General features: G+C 38.0%; 1 protein-coding gene across 11 annotated transcripts in view; it reads right to left on the reverse strand.

Annotated features, from left to right (window-relative positions):
• Window positions 1-24043, reverse strand: part of RABGAP1L (RAB GTPase activating protein 1 like) — a 686444-nt gene that overhangs the window by 167927 nt on the left and 494474 nt on the right. For 10 of the 11 annotated variants that reach the window (XM_072637875.1, XM_072637876.1, XM_072637873.1 and 7 more), the window contains one exon: window positions 23057-23098. In XM_072637875.1, the coding sequence (XP_072493976.1) occupies window positions 23057-23098 (42 nt within the window). Of the gene's footprint in view, window positions 1-19728; window positions 20058-23056; window positions 23099-24043 lie in introns of those variants that run through there. The other variant, XM_072637885.1, reaches the window with a different exon arrangement.

The raw sequence follows: 24043 nt of genomic DNA on the forward strand, positions 1-24043 counted from the left end.
TGGGCAAATTTTTTAGGAGTAAGCTCTAGAAGAATTTCTTAGGACAAGAAGATGGAACTACTGGATAACTGCTTCTGATCTGAATCACAGGGGGAACAAGTACCTACATCAATATGATCAAAGACCCACTGATGTAAAAACAAAAAGTTAATTATTTGACTAGATTTTTAAATGGAATCATTTGGTTTCTAGAAACAGTCCGTGAAATATCTCAAATCCAATGCTGGCCTTATGCTGTTTTTTAAAATGCAGCCTGCAAAGGTCTGTTGACCTGAAATTACTTGGCTCTTTCAGATGTCTTTTAAACATACTTTTCTTTTTAATTAACAAACATTTATTTTTATTTCCCTTTCACCTTTCTCTCTCTCCCAACTGGAAAGGGAAAAAGAAAAAAAACAAAATCCTTATTAAAAACTATGCAGAGTGACACAAAATAAATTCCTAAATTAGCTACATCCAAAAATATATTTCTTATTCTACACCATGGTCTTATCATCTCTGTCAGGAGGAACAGGACATGCTTCATCACTGATCCTCTAGACTTGTGATTAGTCATTACATGGAACATAGTTCTTAAGCCTTCAAAGTTGTTGTAATTGTATTGTAATTGTATAAATTGTTTTCCTGGTTCTACTTACTTAACTTTGCAATGCTTCATACAAGTCTTTGCAGGTGTCTCTGAAACCACCTTTTTATTTTGTATAGCCATTGCCCATAGGGACCATCCCTTATTTTCCTGTTCTTTGACACTACAAAAAGAGTTGCTATAAATATTTTTGTACATATAGATACTTTTCTTCTTTCTTTGATTCTTTTGGAAGTATATCCCTCGTCATGTCATTGCTGGGTCAAAGAGAATTCAGAGTTAAGTGACTTTGGGGGCATAGTTTCAAATTTCTTTCTAGAAACACTATACTAAATTAACAAATCCATCAATTCTTCTAACATGTCTTATTCCTTTGTGGTCATCTTTGCCAATCTGACAAATAGAAGGGAGAATTTCATCAATTTGAATTTTCCTGATTTTTAGTCTTTAGATTATTTTTTTCATGTAGCTATTGATAACTTGGATTTCTTCCTCTGAAACTTCATTTCCTTTGAAACTTCATTTCCTTTGGCTAGTTATCTGATAGAATGTCTTCATAGTTGACATAAGGCTTTCTTTGGATGAAATAAAAATATCATGAAAAATTCAGTCATTAAGATATCATAGTTCTAAAAACACAGATATTCAATTATGGTTGAGGGGTCTGGAACATCCCAATAGTTATCACTGTCTTAACAATTACTGGGCCAGAATTTAGGCCAGGGAGGTGTTGGACTTAAGCATTTAGATCGACACTGAAGAGTACTGTCAATTTTCGTGGCAGTTACATGGTTCCTACTGAAAAAAGAAGGGGACGATCCATTCATCATACAAATGTCAATATCCTTCTCCTCTGTCTTTGCATTGCAATGACAATGCCTCATTATTTTCAAATGAAAATGCCTCTAAGCCACTTTGGTTTCTTTTGTTTACCTTAAAATCAACCTAAAGACAGCACTAGAAAATAAGTTAAATGATTATATCTGAATTTATAATTTCTTATGAAAAAGTTCTTCTTTATTTTAATAAGGGATTATGAATAGCAAAATAATTAAATAATCTCAATAAATTTAAAGCCTATGGTTTGATTCTCTATTCTGAAAATACCTGATAGGAAATACTGTATTTAAAATATCTTAATGTTTTGAGATAATAAATATTTTAGCTTAGGATAATAAAGATCAGATAATAAATATATTAAGATATTAACATTTAAATATTAATTTTTTAATATTTCAAATGCTACAGTATATGATTCAAAAATATATTAGGGATTACAGGATATACCCTTCTAAGCAGAGGGTATATATTCAAGGGAACCCAGAATGAAATAAGTAGGCTGTTTGTGAAAGGCTACTCTTTAAATAGTTTTATAATTAGGAGCAGTAAGAAATGGAGGAACATTATAGGTAAGATAAAAGTATATGTGGTAGGGAAAATGTGAGAAAAAGTGGTAAAAAGATAAGAACAATGAAAAGCTGACTCAAGAAAACGAGGTTAAGTCCATAGCTGGGTAATACAGTGTCTCTGAAACAGAAGCAAAAGAAAAACCAAAGCAGGGAGATCTTTGAGCAATTCTCAATTATCTGCATTGTAACACTCATATGAAAGGCATAAAAATCCTAAGTAGTAAGCAGTCCCACCTAAGTGTGTTTTTACATTCACATCGCTGACTATTGAATGGAATCACTTCAAACAAAACAGAGAAGTATTTTTTTTCCATCAGCTTCTGGTGAAGATGTAGCTGAGGCACATCCAGTCTTCATTCCTAGCAAAAAAGGCTCATGATGGGAAGGATGTGATATGGTTTAATTAGTGTGGCTGAGAGACAGCTTCAGAAATTTGGCTGTTGGCCTTGCTTCTCTCTTCCCTTCTGGCTTATTACTATTTCTTTCCCTTCCCTACACTGTGTCAGAATTACAGCTTTTGAGTGCACACATCTAGTCCAGGTCACATACCTAAAGATTCTTACTATAATATACCACAGAAATTGGTCTTCCAGCCTCAGCTTGAAGACCTGTAAGAAGAGGGAATTCATCACCTCTCAAGGCAGCTTTTTCCACTTGTGGACAGCTTAAACTTTTGGGAGATTTTCTTAACATCAAGTCTAGATTTGCCTTTGCAACATCCACCCATCTGGGGCCAAAAAAAAACAAATCAAATTGCTGCTTGGCATTACAGATATTCAAATACCTGAACATGCTATCATGTTATTCCTGAGTCTTCTCTGCTGAAGGTTAACTACTGACAGTTTCTTCAGCTGATTCTAATGGCATGGACTCAAAATCTCTTACCATTCTTATCAATATCTTTCTTAAATCTTCACACCCTGAACTAAACAGAACATTTAACTCCAAATGAAGTCAGATGATGGCAGAGTACAGTGGCATTATGACATTCCTGCTCCTGGAAGCTATATCTCTTTGAATGCAGCTCATGACTGCATCACTTTTTGGACTGACAACACAATGTTGATTCATACTAAAGTGTAAACCACCAAAACTTCAAACTGTTTTCAAAACCACTGTCTAAAATCATGTCTCTCCTATTATGTGCATGTGAAGTTGTCTTTGTGTGTGTGTTTATGTGCACAAGTACAAACTTTACATTTATATTTACTGAATTTCACATAATAAATCTAGTAAGATTCATGTCAGTGTTCTGGTCTGTCAAGATCTTTCTGGGTCCTGACTCAGTCAGAGTGTTGTTAGCCTTCCTCCCCATCCTTGTATCATTTGTAAATCTGATGACAGTGCCCTCTATGCCTCCATCCAAGGCACTGATAAAACTGTTAAAAAGCATAGGGCTAAGTCTAGATTCCCAGATACACCTTTGGGCACAACCTGACATTGCACAAATTACTCATTGAGTCCAGACTTGTTCTAAATTCACCTCATTGCACAGTCACCCAATTCATATCTCCTCATCTTATTCAGAAGAACAGTATGAGGTACTTTATAAAAACCTTGGCTGAAATATAGGTTAGCAGGGGTTCTTAGATTGGGAACTATAAAGCTGGTTTTTAATATATATTATTTTTTGATACCTGTATGCCAGTATAATTGATTTTCTTTGTAATGTTATGCATTTTATACATTTTAAAAACATTTTCTCGAGAAAGGGTCTGTAGACTTTACCCACTTGTCAAAGATGTCCATCATACAAAGAAAGCTATGAAATCGCGTGATAATCTATGTTTATAGCATTTCCCTCATTTATTAACACTGTCCAAAAAGAAAATGAGGTTAGTCTTGACGAAACCATGCCGACTCTCTGCAATCAGTTCCTAGATATTTGCTAACCACCTCTTTCAGGATCCATTCTAGTATTTTCACAAGAACAGAGGTCATTAGATATTTGCTAACCACCTCTTTCAGGATCCATTCTAGTATTTTCACAAGAACAGAGGTCAAGGCTCACAGCTTCCAGACCCTTGTTCTTCTCCCTTTTTGGAAATGGGAATGCTTTCCCTTCTCCAATCACGTTGTCCATGGCCTTTCAAGTATCACTGGTAGTACTTGGCAATTCCATCTGCTTATTCTGTAGGGCCCTAACTAGTTGAATGAATTCTGTAGGAGCAGTGAGATAATCTCTTGCTATCTCCTCACAAGTGAGTCATTTTTTGTTACGTCATTTCCAATACAAAAGTCATTCTCTTTGGCAGAGAAAACAGAAGCAGAATATGAATTTAATAACTTTGGCTTTTCTCTGTTGTCTTTCATTCTCCCATCTACCCCCAAGCAAAAGTTTCTGTTGCTTCTTCCCTTTTCTCTGCAAATAGCTTACAAACAAAAAAACCCAACACCTATTTGTTTAGCTTAGGTATTTTCATCAGCCTCAGCTCATTCTGAGCATTTCTGATACTCTCTTACAGGACCATGCCATGCTTTTCTATTCGTTCTCTTTTGCCTGACTTGGCTTCCATTTTCTGTGCATTTCTTTTAAAACTCTAAGTCAGAGGGTGGACTGCTACATCAACCTTTGCAAACAAATCCCATTTTTCCTCTGAACTGTAATTGTGTCCACTTTTGTCATCATCACAATTTCATCCTGGAGCATTTCTCATCTCAAATGGACCAACCTCCTCTGTAGGATTTTAATCCATGGGATCCTACCTGGCTTTCCCTTTTTTTCCAGGAATAATTACATTTAAAATTATTGGTAAGGATTCTATTTTCAGGATACAGGCATTTTTAAAAAAACATTGTCTATTATTTAGCTAAAAAAAAAAATACTAGTCTATATGCTGAAGGTTCCCATTGCTCTCTCATTATTGTGTAGGTGGTCTGCAAGTATGCTATGACTATAGCCTCAAAGACTTCAGAAGTGTGGGCCCTCAACAGCAGATGTGATAGCTGGTTGCTCACTGCCATGCTCAAGGCCTTCTGTCTCCTTCCTGAAGAAGGTTTAAGTTCTCTAGGCACTCTATATGCTGCTGACCTCTCATTCTTGACCTTAACACCATATTTTCCAACACTTATTCACCACTCATTCTTCCCTATGTTCACTTTTTCATTAAAACTACTGAGTGTCAAAGTATATGTTTATTTAATTTGGAGAATCTTACTGAGGTATTTATAGAGCTTTTCTACTTCTTCAGATGTTCATGTGTTAACTAAATGATTTTCATAGTAAACTTTTTTGTTTATGCTTATCATGAGAAGAGCAGAGTAAGAATAAAAGTCCCACAAAAATGATGTTTCTTGTTGCCTTTGGAAACAAGGCGAAACCACCTCTGACAACTCATTATGAATTTCTCCAAGAAAAACTTTTGCATCATCTTTCCAATTAGCTGTAACTCCTGCTTCTATTTGTAGCAAAAATCTCAACATTGGCATTTATTTTTTCACAATATGTCCATTAGAAAATCTCAAATTAAAAGTATCAAGTATTCAGGTAAAGTTTTTAGAAATTTGGAAATGGTAAGACTTTTAGCAGCTATCATCCCCTTTTCCACAATCTAGCTGAAAAATGAATTGCCTGGTAGTAAGACTCTGTATTTTGCCTGGCTGATGCCCAATAAGTATTTTTTTTCCCCTCCATGCTAAACATCCCTAGTTCCTTCACCTAATCCTTATATGTTTGACCTAGTAATTTTTATTCTATAAAAGACTTAGGCAATGAACTAGCATTTATTAAGCTCCTACTTTATGCCATACGTTGTGCTTAAGGTTGGGGACACGAATAAAGATTAAAAACAGTCCCTACTCCCAAGGAGTTAGTATAATAGGGGAGTATATAGAATAATAAAATATAAACAACTGTAACATCTACACATACAGAGTACGTGGGTGTGCGCATATATATATATATATATGCACACACACGCATACACACACACATATATATATATATGTGCACACACACGCATACACACATATATATAACTGTGTATAAACAGAGAGAGAGAGAGAGGTGTTTAATCATTTCAGCCATGGCCAATTCTTCATGATCTCATTTGGGGTTTTCCTGGCAAGGGTACTAGAGCACTTTGCCATTTCCTTCTCCAGCTCTTTTTACAGATGAGAAACTGAGACAAACAGGGTCAAGTGACTTGCCCAGTGTCACACAACTAGTAAGTGTCTGAGGCTGGATTTGAACTCATGAAGATGAGTCTTCCTGATTTCAAACCCAGTGCTCTAGTTACTGTGCCACTCTGTAGCTACATATACACATACATAGGGTAAGAGGAGAAACCTTAAGTTCAGAGAGGCTGAATGATCTGGCTTGAGTTCCACAATTCAGGGCTAGATCTAGGATGTGAAGCCACTCCTCTCTCTGGCTCTGTGACATATTCTTTTCACTGTACCATATTTCCCCTCTGATTAACTAGTTTACTGTTTAACAAGAACTTATGAAGTACATAGAACTGTGTTTGGTATTCTCTGGTATACAAAACAAATTATAAGACTTAGCCTTGTTCTTCTAGATTATGTAACTTATTTGGGGAGAAAAGATATACACATATAAAAGCTATGTAGGCTTAAAGTATAATAATAGACCGACAAATTGCAAGGGGCTCTCATTTCCTCATTTTCTCCCAGAGACAACAAAAGAAATGCAAAAGAGATTTTAAAATACCAGAAATCCTCAAAAAGAAAATTTACAAAAGTCACTAAAAAGTTAAGCAAAACATAGTTCAGACACAATGGAAACATATTATGAATTAAAAGAAATGGAAAAATGGAAAAAAAAACAAAGGAAATAATTTACTGAAATAGCACTGACAATAATATTTTTTAAATGTTAGAAATATCCCAATATGTAATCAAATGGATAATAAAAACACTTAAGGAATTAAAAGAAGAAATTCAATTAGCAAAACAAAATTTTTTAGAATAAAGCAGTAATTTGATATAGCTAAAGTATCTCAGGGAAATGATGAAATTAAATTTTTAAATATGCTTGGAAAAATAAATGGAATTGAGAGAAGATAGAATTGTTTTCACTGGCGGGCAGATTGCATAAGGAAAAATACATGTGAGACATTTAAATAATAATAAAAGACATATGATAAAATACTGAGAACAGTCAATATGGTCAGTCAACAAGCATTTCTTAAGCACCTACTAAGATCCAGGGAGTGTGCTAAGCATTGGTGACGCAGAAAAAGGCAAAAACAAATCCTTCCCTCAGGATGCTCACATTCTAAAGGAAGGGGGAGATAATATGTAAATAAAGAACTGTGTACAAACAAGATTCATACAAGATAAATTAGAGGTAATCTCAGAGAGGATTCTCTAGGATTGAGGCACCATGAGAATTGCACTGCGACTTTAATTAAGAAAGTCTGGAAAATCAGAAAGCAGAGAGATGAAGAGAGGGAGTATTCTAGGCCCACAGGAAAGTCAGTGAAAATGCAAAAAGTCAGGAGATGAGTGTTTTGTGTGAGAAAAAAATGGGAACAGAGAGGCTGGAGAACAAGACAGGAGGAGAATTGAGAGAGTATTCAGCTGTGAAAGCTAAGGAAGGTACCAGACCCTCAGAACAGTCCTGCAGAGGTATGATAAGGTTAGAGGAGAGCATGAATACCTTTGTGCTTCTGTTTGGGCACATGCAGGTTTCTGTCAGCACTTTTTATGTCTTATAAAACAAGGCCAGCAGACCATTTTGCTCCATTATTGGAATTTAATTCTCATGTGATCATATTGCCATTTCTCTCTGTTACTAAAAATTTCTGGCCAGATCACTTTTTCCTTCACATTCCGGATCCTTTTGGCTTACAATATTAAACCATTATGAGCCTGAGCACCAATAGAAACTTTTGGTAGAATTTATGTTGGAATAAAAATCGTCTATCTGTGGAGTGCCAGAGACACTGAGAATAGCTCTCAGCTCAGACGACCTTCTGTGCTGCTTCAGCCAAGAGGATCTCCTTTTTTTCTTTTGTCTCCTTATCAGAGGCTAGATCGCTCTCTAATGTTTAATTTTATTCATAGGACATTTTCTCCATAGGATAGAAAATGAAGGAATAAGCATTTATTAAGCGCTTACTTTATGCCAAGCACTGCGCCATGTACTGGAGATATGAACACAAAAGAAGACAGTCCCTGACTTTGAGGATCTTGTATTCTAATGTGAAAAAGATAACATCCATAAGGGAATGATGGCTAGGGAAGGTTCTTTGGTCTAGAACAGGGGTGAGGAATCTATGGCCTTGAGGGCACATGTGGACTAGAAGCCACAGGTTCCCCACCCCTGGAATGTTACAGGAATATTGAAAGAGGCTAGGAAGGAAGAGACTGAACTCCCTCTTTTGGGAGCAGTGACACAGTTGATTTTGGATCCTGGTTCCAGGATTGGAGAGAGGCAGGGTGAATAGGAAATGAAGTAAAGAATAGAGGAGGGTTGGGAGAGCTGCCTATAATCATGGTTCAGATGGGGCCATCACCAACTAGAACAGCAGGTACCCAGGACAGAATTTCCAGATATGAAAGAGTTAAAGAGACCAAGGTATGGTCTGTAGTGGCAAGGTTTTGGTGAGACAGTCCTATAGTCCTAAAGATGAATGTTGGGAGATAAAATACCACTAAGTAGTCAGTCAATAAACATTCATGAAGCAACCATGTGCCAGGTACTGCGCTAAGTGGTGGGGATGAGAGAGAGAGAGAGAGAGAGAAAGAGAGAGAGAGAGAGAGGGAGGGAGGGCGGGAGGGAGGGAGGGAAGGAGGGAGAGTACCTGCCCTCAAAGAGTGTATAATCTGATCGAGGAAAACAACACATACAAGAAAGCTGGAGGTGGGGGGAAGGAGAACCTGGCTCTAGAGCCATCTGGAGAATCCAGAATGAGTACTGCTGGAAAAATCAAAGAAGCAACAAAAAAAAGTTTAAAAAGTTAAAAAAAAATATGTCCTAGTGTTTGGTTACAAATTGAAAGCCATTAATCACTGTGCACCAGTGGTGGTCTCTAAATTAGTACACAGGTGTCAGCTTGTAAACTATACCAAAAATGTAATACAACAAAAAAGCTGACAGAGAAATGCTCTTTGTTAATATTAAAGTTAAATATTAAACTACTTGTTTTGTATCCTATCTCCAACTTCTGCCACTTACTGAATGTTAATCCCACCTCAAAATTCGTGCCTTTGACATAGTAGTTCCCACATTACCCTTATTTTCCTAAGTCTTTCTGACCAGTAAAATATAAAATCCTTAAGAAAAGGAATTTGTTTCTATACTGCCAATGCCTAGTACTGCACTTTTTCTTTCTTTTTTGGGGTGGGAGGGAAATCTGGAAGAGGGGTCTAATAGACTTGCTTTCATCCAGGGTCAGGAACTGTCAGTGAGGAAACTACTTTTACCAAGAAATATCTACGTCATCATTTCTTTATGGCATGGTCTTCTTCAGCAACGAAGGACGAACACAACAACAGCCATCTATAATTATTCTGTACCTGTACCTATCCAGAGGGATTGCCCGGGGCTGCCCACCCCAGGTGGAAGGTGGTTTGCCCAGACAGTATAGGTCAGAAGCTAGACCTGAAATCACATTTTCCAGCCTCCAAATGCTCACTGAATTGAATGAGTAAAACACCAGCTAGGCCAATGACCAGTACAGGTCCAAGGAAACAAAGGGGGAATTAAACACCATTTTAATCATCATCCTCCCTAGTAAGAAGAGAGTCTCATACCAAAAGGCTTTGGGACAGGGATTACATATAAACCCTATTATAACTGTATTGCTATTTTTTATTGGATTTTGAGTTAAACTAAGATGAGACATAACCCAAAACTTAAAAATCCCAGAGGCATAAAAACTACAATATCAAAAGAAAATTAGATTATAGCATTAAAAAAGAAACTGTCAATTAAAAAAAGCGTGCATGCTATTCTCTGAAATTCTAAGGAGGGTTAAGCAGTTTTGTTCTAAGTATATGAACCGTTATCATTTAGACCTGTTAGGAAAATTCCCCTTAGCCAAAAGGTTAGCAAACAAGTCAGACAAAATGGCAGTCAGGATTTGGTTTGGTTTTGCTGATCTTTGGGGGAAACTAAGTGAATTGTAATATGTTCTGGGGAGCCTCCATCATCATGTGAATCAAAAGATGTCTTTTTAAATGCTTCAGTTGAGTTTTCCATATCTGGTTAAAATATCATGGTGCCATGCATCAACTGCCATCATGGGTCACTGGTCCCATCAGCGCTTTAAGTCTATCTTACCCTGAGAGGCACACTAGTAAGAATTACAGAAAAAAAATAGATCAGAAGATTGGATGCTCCAGTCTCTGGATGGTGACTCTTTTGTGGATCTGTGGTCAATATAGAGTGGTCAGCTAGAGCAGAATGGAGTTTGACAAAGCACAGAATGGGATTTGGGCAAAATTGTATCTTGAGGTTATAGAAGCACTCTGATTCTTTGGTGGCAATTGGCAATATTCTGGATAGGGACTATTTCAGTTTCATAATCTTTTTACTTTTTACTAGCATGCTGTTACTATTAATCATGGACTCAAGGGACTGACTGATAAAGGTGGCAGTGGCTACTGGCTATTTTTGCTCTTCTAGCCCTCTGGGATCTTTTCTTTAGAAAGTAGACAGATCAATAATTTAATCTACAGAGTTCTCCCAATAAGGAGAAACTTTTCTTCCATCCAAAATGAGGCTTCAGCACAGATTTGTGGAACAGATGCTGACTGCATCGGGCCAGTATTAGGAGACAGCTCTCAGATTGGTGATAGGAGTCTTGGAATGTGTGTGAACTTCTTAAAAGGATAATCACAGTACACAGACTCATATTCTATGTACCCAATATATAATTATGCTATAATCCCTCAGTGATTCAGGAATAAGAGAATAATGTGTTGGTCATATTATGAGCAATTGTTAAAAGGGTTTTAAAGTAAATAAAATAGGTCTACCTTTGTTCAAGTGACTTAAACATCACCCTTCCCCTTCCCCATCCCATTCAAATACTGTTTGTGCTATTCCATTGCTTAGCAAACCATTTTAATTAAAAAAAAAAAAAAGTCTAAATCTGTGAGTTTATCCATGAGGGGAAACTCCAGTATGGAAACTCCTTCCAATAGTACAGATAGGTAACTGCTCTAACTTATAGTTTTAATAGCTGGTACACTGTGGGCATTTAATTAATGTCTGTTAATTGATTAAAGAGTTACCTAAGGCACCTAGATCCTGACTGGCTCATGCTTACAGAAGTCATATTTGTCAAAGAATAAGCCTGAACCTAGGTCTTCCAGACTTGCAGCCATTTTCTAATCTACTGGCAGCTACATAATGCTGTGTATAGAGCACTGGACCTGGAGTCAGGAAGACCTAAATTAGAATCCAGCACATCTTTTATCATGATTATATACTGTCAGTCAATAAAATATACATAAAGCATGTCACTGCTAAGCCTGGGGTTGCAAATAAAGGTTTAAATATGGTCCCTGCCCTCAGGGAACCCATTTTAATGGGGGAGATGGAATGCAAAAAAAATAAAATATCCTCACAAAATTTACAGAGTATAAATGGAAAGTAGCTTAGAGATATGGAACTAGGAGTGGAGGTGGAGGGAAGGAGGGACCAGGAGAGGGCTCCAACAGAAGGTGTGATCTGAGCTGAGTCTTGAAGGAAGGCTTTATCCTACATTAGAATACCCATGATATTTATATCACATATGTTTCCAAATTACAGACATCATAATTTTTGAATCAGTGAGTGTCAAATTAATGAAGTTTTATGGGTTGATCCATGATTTCTGAGGTCAGAAACAATTGGCTGATCACGGGAATGTGAAAAGCAGTGTCCAATTTATCATCCCTGGGTCTTCCAAATTTTTAAAATGTAACAACAAAGGGAAAAAGTGTTTTGAAAACGTAAAAAGTGGTGCACAGTGCCAAAAGTCTTAGTGAAGTTTTAAGCTCTAATAACTTATATCTGAAAACACTAAGACTTTTGGGATACCCCGATATCATATACAACCTTCTTCATTAATGTCTTATGTTTTTGTCTTATTGTGGCATCTCAAAGGAAATGTACATCCATGGAACACTGGATCTTGTATATGTTATACAACTAAAAAGATTCCAGTAAGGGAACAGGTACAGACTCTCAACCAAGGACCACAGAGGTTAAGAAAGCTTATCTTTGGAAGGGAGGCCATCAGAACACATTTTCCCTCCTAAAGAATACCCAGTGCAATGAAAGCAAGGTTCTTGTGAAGTATTTATTAAGCTGGGATATATAACCTTCAGAGAAAATTCTGCAGAAATGCACAATTTTAAGAGTCTCTGAAATTCCCTAACTAGATAAGGCTTCCAAGGTATTTCTGATTTTTCAGAGTTTGGTACTAAAATTAAATCTGAAGAAAACATAAGACTATCTAAGTAGGGAAATAGGTCATAAAATAAGACATAGATTGAGTACTTAGCCAAATTAGGAAAAACTGGATACAAGGGTAGAAATGCTGAGGTTTCCTAGGCTCCACGTCAAGGCCTAGAAGTTTTCACCTGCACAACGAAGAGCTGGATAATACTGCCACCAACTGATCAACAGAGAGGTGGTCCTTATGGGAATGATACAACTCACTGAATTCTGCAAAAACACTGGAAGACTGGAAGATTCTATAGAACTAATTGTTGGTTTTTTAAATAGGCTTTTAGAACTCATATTTTTATTATAGAAATGTAAATAAAAACAATCCAAACTAGAAGCACTGAGATCACTGCGTTTAACTACTAACACTGAAATGGAAGTTATTAGCCTAGATTGACAAATTAGAAAGAAGACTTCAATTCAAAAACCAAAACAAACAAACAAAAAACTCAAGCAACGATTTTTCCAGCGTATTTCCAAGTATCAAAACTCATTTTGCAATCATAAGCCTACTTAGATGTCTTTATTGGGGACCATGAAGAAGAGAAGGGAGGAGTCCATACTTTTTCTATTATGATCAACACTTCAAGGGGATAGAATGTGACCTTTTATATGTATCCTCAATATCAAAGGAAAGAAGCGATCTGAAGCTCCTCTATGAAAGCAGAGCTTTCCTTCTAAGAGTGTGGTTATGCCTCCAAAGGGGGAGTTTATCACTCTTCAGCAAAAGCACACTTTCTTCTCTACACAGCTAGAGAGAGGGCTGGATGTGAGGTCCAGAAGACCTGACTTGTAGCAAATGACTAACCCTGTACACCACAGTTTTCTCACTTATATATGAAAAAGGGATGATAATAATATCACTGACCTTCCAAGGATTGTAGTGATAAAATGAAACATTTTTTAAAGTGCCTGGCAAATTTTAAAGTACCATGTTATAGAAATAAATGCTAGTTATTAGTATCATTAGTCCTTCCCTCCTTCCTTCCCAGAAACATATAATATATGATGGAGACTTGTGCTGCAGAAACAGATTTGAAGTTCACTTAATCCTTTATTAAGGATTTAGTTAGTATGGAATTAATTAGTATGTTAACCAGGTAGGTACTAGAAGTATTTCTTCTTTGATCTTACTCACACATGTACACATGAAATGAAACAATAAATATGTATTAAGCTCCAGATATGTGCTAGGTCATGTTGGGGATAGAAGAGTCAAAAGAAAATCCCTGTTCTAAAGTCTCTGTCTCCGTCTCTCCTCTATAATCATTTGTAAAAAGTCTACTGATAATAATCAGATCTTCTACTCAGCAGCTGTTTCAAATAAAAAAGATAGAAACAGAGAGAAGAACAATGATGGTAAAATTAACCAATCAGGCAAGAGGTAAGGGCATTTGGTGGTGCGGTGGATAGAGCGCTGAGCCTGGAGTCAGGAAGACTCATTATCCTGAGTTCAAATGCCATCCTGCAGTCTCAGACACTAAGTTACTTAACCCTTTGGCTTCAGTTTCCTCATCTCTAAAATGAGCTGGAGAAGGAAACAGCAAACTACTCCAGGATGATTTGCCAAGGAAACCAAAAATGGGATCATGAAGAGTTGGACATGAATGAAATGGCTGAAAAACAAAAAAGAAGGAAGATAGATAGTTTTTCAACTGCAGTTTTTGATTACTTCATGTTCTCTGTGGTGCTCATTCCTACATTCTGCTCTCCTTCACCTTCTTCTGTCATTCGATTAGCTGAAAAGTAACTACTTATTTCACATTTATTGAACAATTTTAAAATGGCATAATGAAACCTATCAAAGTTCCTGCTCTCTACAGCTTTAGAGTTTAGAGTTTAGTAAAATAAGGGTGTAACTTTCTCTTTTTATTGGTGTGATTTGTTTAGCTTTTCTTTGGTTGGGGTGGCAGAATGTGGAAGGCTACATGGGGGAAGCACTGAAGGCATGTGTGAAAAGAGCAAACAAATGGGTTTGAAAGGAGTTTTTTTTTAAAATATATATGTTGAAGGAGGGTGAAGAAGGGATAAAGAGAATATAAAAACATGACAAGGGACTATAATAAGTCTAGGAAAAACAGTGAAAATTGTGGGAGTAAATAGTGATTTCTCTGGGGACATCTCAAAATGCTGAGGTTAAGAAGATGGTTAAACAAACATTGCCAGTGACACACGGGGCTAAAGCTTGGCTGAGGAAAGGGGTATTCATGTTCTGTAGGCTCTGACTGAAACTGTAGGTAACACCACACAGAATTAATTCTTTGGGGATGTGATTCTTCTTTCCCATGTAATCAAGCAGCTTCTTTCTGAAAGGGCAGCAAAGATGATCAGAACATCTCTGTTCATATTCTGCTCATCTGAGAAGCCAGCAACTAACCAGTAAATGCTGAGAAATTGGAATTAAAAAAAAAGAAAGAAAGAAAAAACTGAGCAAGCAGATTATATAACCTTTTTTTTTTTTAACTGAAGTCCTACTTCACTGCTTCATTGTGGAATGGAGGTGACCCTGTGTTCTTGAAGGCTGTGCCAGCAAAACACAAACTCTGGGCACCCACTTGGAAAGGCTGTGAGTATAGGTTCAGGGAGTACCTATGTGTCTACAGTATAAAGGCCAACCTAGTCAAGGTCAGAAGTTCATCATCTAGAGTGCTGACCAGCAAGTGACAGATTTTGGGGGTGGGGTGGGGTTGAAGGGGTCACAATGAGTTACATGATAATAGTACATTAATACACTAAGACATGGGAGGATTACATCCTCTCTTGGTGGAAAGAGCACCCATTCCAATGAAGTCATAGTTCTTTTAAAGTATTTGAAAAAGGGTTGCATAAGTATCAAGTGAATGAAGGAACATTTAAGTGCTTACTATGTGCCAGACACTACACTAAGTGTTTGAACAACAAATATAAGCAAAAAGAAGAAGAGCCCCTCTCCTCAGGGTGTTTACATTCTCATGGGGGAAAGGCAACACACAAAAGGGAGTGGAAAAGTGAAAGTGGGGGGAGTCAGGAGCAGCTTGGATACTTGTTCAAATGCAGATTTTTCAGGAGGAATGCATCAAATGGAATTGGGGGGGCTATAGGAGGACTACTGGGTCTGAAAGCTGCTGGGACATGGTGGAGAGGTCCAAAGAGTTGGGAGTGGAGTTGGGGAAAGGAATGGAAGAGAAGTTCCTCTCTTCTTTTAAAGAACAGGTGGATAGAACATCTGTAAAAAAGAACTCCCGGAGAATTCTGGAGCAGCAGAGGCCACAGAATGGTGGAGCAGATGAGATTTCTGTTCCAGAGAGCCCTGCAAACCTCTCGCAAAAGGTCCGTCGTGCTGCGGACTCGGAGCCAAGCCCAGCCCTGCCGTGGCTGTGTGGCACCGAGAGAAGCAGATCTGAGCGGGCTTCAGGACGGAATCTCCAGCGGCCGCGCGGGTCCCTCCACCCACAGGTGATGGGGGGGGGGGCCGGTGAGAGGGTCTCTTTGGCGGGTTGAGAGGGGAGTGGGGTGCCCCCATAACTCAGGCCCCCTCGGGAGGCAGCAGCAGAGCCGGGACCAGACCGGGGCACCCCAAGCAGGCAGGAGCCCAGATCCATTGTTGAAGGTCTCTGCATAAACCCCCTGAAGGAACTGAGGTGGCCCTGCCCCCACCTGAGCAGCTGAACTTAATCTCATACTGACTAGCAGCCCTGCCCCCACCCAAAGCCCTGAGGCTGGGAAGCAGCATTTGAATCTCAGATCTCAAGCGCTGGCTGGATCCGGAGGCGAAATGGGTGTGGAGAGGACACTCAGAAGTCAAGTCACTGGCTGGGAAAATGCCCAGAATAGGGAAAAGAAATAAGACTATAGAAGGTTACTTTCTTGGTGAACAGGCATTTCCTCCCTTCCTTTCTGATGAGGAAGAACAATGCTTACCATCAGGGAAAGACACACAAGTCAAGGCTTCAGTATCCCAGCCCACTCAATGGGCTCAGGCCATGGAAGAGCTCAAAAAGGATTTTGAAAATCAAGTTAGAGAGGTGGAGGAAAAGCTGGGAAGAGCAATGAGAGACATGCAGTCAAAGCATGAACAGCAGGTCAGCACCCTGCTAAATGAGACCCAAAAAAATGCTGAAGAAAATAACACCTTGAAAAATAGGCTAACTCAATGGGCAAAAGAGGTTCAAAAAGCCAATGAGGAGAAGAATGCTTTCAAAAGCAGAATTAGCCAAATGGAAAAGGAGGTTCAAAAGCTCAATGAAGAAAATAGTTCTTTCAAAATTAGAATGGAACAGATGGAGGCCAATGACTTTATGAGAAACCAAGAAATCACAAAACAAAACCAAAAGAGTGAAAAAATGGAAGATAATGTGAAATATCTCATTGGAAAAACAACTGACCTGGAAAATAGATCCAGGAGAGACAATTTAAAAATTATGGGACTACCTGAAAGCCATGATCAAAAAAAGAGCCTAGACATCATCTTTCATGAAATTATCAAGGAAAACTGCCCTGAGATTCTAGAACCAGGGGGCAAAATAAATATTGAAAGAATCCACCGATCATGTCCTGAAAGAGATCCAAAAAGAGATACTCCTAGGAACATTGTGGCCAAATTCCAGAGTTCCCTGGTCAAGGAGAAAATATTTCAAGCAGCTAGAAAGAAACAATTCAAGTATTGTGGAAATACAATTAGGATAACACAAGATCTAGCAGCTTCTACATTAAGGGATCGAAGGGCATGGAATAGGATATTCCAGAAGTCAAAGGAACTAGGACTAAAACCAAGAATCACCTACCCAGCAAAACTGAGTATAATACTTCAGGGGGAAAATTGGTCTTTCAATGAAATAGAGGACTTTCAAGCATTCTTGATGAAAAGACCAGAGCTGAAAAGAAAATTTGACTTTCAAACACAAGAATGAAGAGAAGCATGAAAAGGTGAACAGCAAAGAGAAGTCATAAGGGACTTACTAAAGTTGAACTGTTTACATTCCTACATGGAAAGACAATATTTGTAACTCTTGAAACTTTTCAGTATCTGGGTACTGGGTGGGATTACACACACACACATGCACATGCACACACACATAGAGACAGAGTGCGCAGAGTGAACTGAAGAGGATGGGATCATATCTTAAAAAAAAATGAAATCAAGCAGTGAGAGAGAAATATATTGGGAGGAGAAAGGGAGAAATGGAATGGGGCAAATTATCTCTCATAAAAGAGGCAAGCAAAAGACTTATTAGTGGAGGGATAAAGAGGGGAGGTGAGAGAAAAACATGAAGTTTACTCTCATCACATTCCACTAAAGGAAGGAATAAAATGCACACTCATTTTGGTATGAAAACCTATCTTACAATACAGGAAAGTGGGGGATAAGGGGATAAGCAGGGTCAGGGGGATGATGGAAGGGAGGGCAGGGGGAGGACGGAGCAATTTGAGGTCAACACTCATGAGGAGGGACAGGATCAAAAGAGAGAATAGAAGTAATAGGGGACAGGATAGGATGGAGGGAAATATAATTAGTTCTTACACAACACTACTATTATGGAAATCATTTGCAAAACTACACAGATTTGGCCTATATTGAATTGCCTGCCTTCCAAAGGGAAGGGGTGGGGAGGGAGGGAGGTAAAGAAGTTGGAACTCAAAGTTTTAGGAACAACTGTCGAGCACTGTTCTTGCCACTAGAAGATAAGAAATACTGGTAAAGGGGTATAGAAAGTTATCTGGCCCTACAGGACAAAAAAGAAGATGGAGACAAGGGCAGAGAGGGATGATAGAAGAGAGAGCAGATTGGTGATAGGGGCAATTAGAATGCTCGGTGTTTGGGGGGGGAGGGGACAAAAGGGGAGAAAATTTGGAACCCAAAATTTTGTTAAAATGAATGTTAAAAGTTACATAAAAAAAAATAGTAAAAAAAAAAGAAAAGAACAGGTGATTTTCTTGTATATATGGATCTAAGTAGCTGGGGCTACAAATAAGAAATGCTTATCCTTTTGCATAAGCAAAAATATAATTTCCCTGGAATTAAGTGAAAGACTGACTCACATTCTGTGGAAGTTGTAAAAACAAAGTAATCCTCATTTTTACTAAATGTCAGAGCCTCAGTTTTTTCCCTCTCCTGTTGAGATCCCCCAAATGACTAAGTACGTGATTCAGGCTACTGGGCAAGAACGGTACTGGGGATATAAAGAAATGAAGCTCAAAGGAACAGAACCTTATGAAACAAAATGAAATACTAGGGGCTGAACAGTTAGGTGTCACATCTATGAGAGGTAGATGATGTTAGCTTTATAAATAAACCAACGTATAACAGAATTCTGATTTATACACTTCTATATAGGATATTAGGGGAAAAAAGAGTAAACATTTCTCAGTTTACTTGCTAAGTAAAGATATATGTGTGTATATGTATATACACATTTGTATGGTATATACTCATCCACAGCAACTCTCAAATTCACCCCCTTCTCTCCAATGCCAGGGCCACCAGCTTAGTTCTGGTCTTCAGCATTGTTAAGATTACTAAGATATCTTCCCAACTGCTCTTCCTGCTTCAGGTCTTTAATTCACCCTCCATACATTTGATAAATTGATATTCATAAAGCAAAGTTATCACCCCAGCCCCTTCTGAAGAATATTCAGTGGCTTCCTACTCCAAGGGTATTAAGAGTTAGGTGGACTCAAAGGATAGAGCACTGGGCCTGGAGTCAGGAAGAAGTGAATTCCAGTCTTTCTTTAGACACTTACTAGCTGTGTGACTCTAGGTAAATCACAACCTCTGTTTGCCTTAGTCCACTGGAGAAGAAAACGGGAAACTACTTCAGTATCTTAGTAAAGAAAACTCTATGGACAACGTGGTCAGTAGGGTTAGATGCAATTAAATGACTGAAGCACAACAACGACATTGGCTTTAAGACAAAACAAAAAGTCAGCTTAGCATTTCAGATCCTTTGTAATCTAGCTTCTGTCTACATTTCCAAACTCACTTGACACTGATCCTCCTTAGGTACTCTGTCTAGCCAAACAGGGCTGCATGCTTTTCCCCCAAATTAGCATTCCTTTTTCCATTCTAGGTTTATTCATTGGATTTCTCTCCATTTCCCCAAGACTTTCAAATATTACAATGGGTATATTTATTTTAAGCTCTTGGGTTCTGGATATCACCATGTCACTCTCTTTGAAAGACACCCATGCCTTACTTTCCTCACAATAACTCTATGAGTTATGTGGCAGAAATATTATTATCTCTACTGTGCAGACGAGAAGACTTAGGTTAAATGACCTGCCCAAGGTCACATCAGGGCCAAGTGACTCTTGCCTACTTTATAATCCATTATAGTACAATTCCTTACCAATAGTCCTCTGATGTCCTGATGACATGGTGATGTTCTCAAGGGCTATGCCAGCAGAACCCAACTTCTGGCAGGTCTTACCAACCTGAAAGGCTCTGAGAACAGGTCTACCAATAGTTCTCCATCTGCTGTCTGAGGACTAGATTAACTACATTTGGACACCAGGTTCATTCCCAGAATAGCAGTTCCCAAATGCTGACGCCTCGTTTTTGTTCTCAGTTACATCAGCTCACCAAACAATCTATGATGTCACAGAAGATCCGCAATAGTGAAGAGATTATATAAACTGAATAAGCACAGCTCCTTAAGTATTTAAGTATTGCTCATGGGATACATAATGAACATGTGACTCTAAGAAGTTAATTAGATTGTAGTATTTAATGATCTAACAAATAAAAATTAAATACTCCTAGTTTCTTATTTTTCTTTTAAAAGGAAAACTCAGTAGTAAGGTATATATAATCCAATCCACCCAGGGGACACTTAATATAGCTTAAATAATGCAGTTTATGCCACCTACTTCACTGAATCATCCTTACTCACTTTTCCATTGCTTCTTCCTTACTTGACAGACTCAATGCGCAACATGGCATTCAAGTACTTTTCAAAAAGTAGGTGCCTTTAAACAATACTATTCCAAATCAACCATTCTTATCAGAAAACAACATTCCTACTTTTTTTCCTCTAGCAAGAAATTTGTTTCTCCCCAAATACAAAAATAGAATAGAACTCCACTGTACCACTTATGAGCAAGGAACATCCTTTACCCCCAAGTTTTGACACTTAAAAAGAAAATTCTCAAATGTGCCACTTTCAAGCTGTGTGACCTTGAATATAAAATTTCATTCTTGTAGGCCAAAGTTTCCTCTTCTGAAAAATGAAAGGGTTAAACCAAATGATCTCTGAAGTCCTTTGCAGCTCCAAGTCAATGACCCTGTCATTACAATCCAAACAGTCTTTGAACCCACTCAGAAACAGTTTGTGGGCTATTTGAGAGACACACTGCTAGATAAAGACTCCTCTAAAAGTCCTATTCATAACTACAGTAAAGGTAACAGGGTAATTTCTTGTGGATATTAGATACATCCACACATACCATGTTCTATGCATGGCCTATGTTGGCATTCTGCACATGGACTTTTGTTCTGTACTTGTTTCTCCTTTTTCTCTATGGGGCCATGAGATCTAGGATAATGGCTGTGCACTTCTTGACGTTCCTACAAATGTCACCCCTGTATTCCCCAGCAGGAGAAGGCAAGTCCACAGCCAGCCTCCTGAGAATAGGACCCTGGAGCCACCTTAAGGCTCTGCGTTCAGCAGAACGTCTCTGAGAGGAAGCACAGCATGAAACAGAGCATGCTGGACTACCGATGGAGATTCCAATCCTGCCATTGACCCACTGTGAGGACTGGCCATGGGCAAGATATCCAAATGCCCAAGGTGAATCAGTTTCTTCATCTGTGAGATGGGGGGTAATAATACCTACATCACCTACCTCATTTGACAAGGTTGTTATTTTCAAAAGAGATAATTTATGTAATGAATACTACAGAGTGCTACACATGCCAGTTATTATAAACTCCAGGATTCTTAATCTCTATACTACTCTAGTAACAGGAATGAGAAAGTGTCTTCCTAACATTTAGCTATCTGATTCCCTATTCTTTTCTTATTCCTTCAAGTCTTAACTCAACACTAAGTATGTAAGGTATATAAAAGTTATATATCCCACCTTCCTGCCCAACTCTCATCCCTCCAAAAGGAGGAAGGCTAGGAATATTTAGAAGAAAAGAAGAAATTAGGACTATTTTCATATCAGAAAAATGCTTCGTGTAATAAGAATTTTTGAAACACATATATGATTTTATATTTAATATTTTAGAGGGACTTCCACTGAAGTCCATTGATGTCTCACTGTGGCAGGGAGTTGACCTTGGGTTGTTGTAGGATATATCAACAGAATACAAGATCCGGCAGGTCTTATTAAACTGTGGAGAAACTCTGAATATGGACTAAGGACTTAAGTTTATGTTTTTCATCCACAGAGACTGGCCTAGCTAAATTCAGAGGCCACTAGGTTGGTCTCAGGGTGATGACTTTTCTAGTCAAAAATGCTCTACCAAGTGGTAAAACTGTAAAAAGGGGTTACAGTCTCAGTTGGTGGGAGAAGAATCCCCTGTAACAAAATCCCAGATCTCTGAAATGAAGTATTTTACATGAGAAAAATACCACTAACATTATCATTTTTACACTGAATTCTCCTCCACCCCCCATTCACATCACTTCTAACCGTAGAGTTCTGAGTAATAATATGGAAAATGCTTATGTAAAGAGGTCCACAAAAGTCCTTCTCTCCAAACTGGTCCTCAACAGAGAGGAGAAAGTTAGTGAGAATGTTACCATTAAACCATTATTTTATTTCAAGTGTGCCAATGGTGCTTTGTAAAGGATCTCCCATGATATCAAGTCCAATATCTTTTGCATATCATGAGGTTGAACAGCTAACTGGGGCCTGGGAGGCCACCAGCAGCTTGCCTTTTAATAAAACTCCTTCAGTGATAATGAGGATGATAAACAAATACACAGTACTTTAAGGTTTTCAACCCTGTAAGGTAGGTGATGCTATTATCCCCATTTTTCAGATAAGGAAACGGAGGTGGAGGGAAATCAAGTGACTTGCCAGCACAGAACTGATAATTGTGTGTCTCTGACTCAAAGGTTCCATAGCTGCCACTCCAATAATAGAATGATGAAAGGTAAAGACTGCTTAGGCTCTTTTCTTTAATCTCATAGCAAATGTCTTGTTTATGCAAGAACATTAGCACTGTATGAATTTGTTGGTACAAAATTCAAAAAAGTAATAATAATTGAATTCTAATATATTTCTTAATTATTTCTGCAAGTAGGAAACAACTTCAAATTGGACTGTCGTAGGCCCCTTGCTAGCTGGGATACTACTGAAGCATCTCTATGATTCAATTATATATTCAGGTCATCTCTAGTGACATGATTTTGTGACACTGTTTGGAAGCAGCACAGATTTGATCATTTTCTCACAAGGTCTAACCACTATTAAAAGAAACACTTTATCCTCCTGATGTAAGTAAGGATTTCATACATTACTCCCGAACTTCTCACCCTCACCTCCAACTGATTCACAAATAAAACAATAATCCCAAAGGGAAAACAACAATAACATTACTGAGCTTTTAAATGGACTCTGTTTCTTTAACCTTGTGCTACAGAATATAAAATTCACATTAGGTTATCTTAGTCTTACGGGTAGGCAGAAAATCCATACAGTTTTAAAATTCAAAGACACACTTACCTTTAAGAGTGCCAAAGCTACATGGAAGATTATGTTGAGACCCTAAAAAGAAAAGAAAAGAAGGGCTAAACACAATTGTCATATTTATTACTAATTTTAATCATCTTTCTTGCATGTTTGTTAAAGTTCCAAACAGCAATAACAAAATTCATAATTTAAACCCCCACATACAGATACACTCACTTTTCCTGAAGATCTATACCTGTATCTATTTATCTATCGATAGAAGGGTGGGGAGGAGCACATTTTCTGTCATCTTCTTATAAACTGTTATCCTACTAAGGCACCATGTTTTATCAAACTCTGGGGTTGTTTATAGCAGCCTGCTACATGACAAAAGTTTTGCCCAGGACGACACAATGATTTGGGGAAAAGCCTAAAAACTGGAAGGAAATATTTCTAAATATCAAGCTTTAATATGTAAACTAACTTTTAACCTCTAATTCATGAGGTAAAAATTCCTACCTGCCAAGGAAGACTTAATGCGGGCACTTAACTGAAGTCTCTAGTTAACAAAAATCTAAGGAAGAGATTGCTGTCGTTTGTTCCTCATCTCCAAGCTACGTTAGAAGTGCCCAAATGACCTTAAACTTATTTTATATACATTTTCTCCTCCTAAAAATGTACGTTTTTAAAGGCAGTTTCATTTTTTTCTTGTGCCCAGCACCTGGCAGAGTGCATGGCATGTAGCAGGTAACTAATAAATGCTGACTAATTGTAGAAGAGAGCATCTTTTTTGGATATATCCAACATTCTTCCACCTTCTCCATAACTATTTATCCAAAAGATCCTAATTTGTCAAAGTAATAGAGAACTGACTTGGACTATGTGTCAGATCTTTTTCTCTTCCTCCTTAGTATCTTTCATGTAAAAAAAAAAGCTTCCTAAATAAAATCAGGATCTTAAAATTCGGCAACATACTTTTGGGGAAAAACAAAGGAAAGCACAAGAAGTCATACTGGACCTAAATATAAAGTCTCGATACAG

This window comes from Notamacropus eugenii, chromosome 2, assembly GCF_028372415.1.
Source record: "Notamacropus eugenii isolate mMacEug1 chromosome 2, mMacEug1.pri_v2, whole genome shotgun sequence".
In the NCBI taxonomy this organism is placed as follows: Eukaryota; Metazoa; Chordata; class Mammalia; order Diprotodontia; family Macropodidae; genus Notamacropus; species Notamacropus eugenii.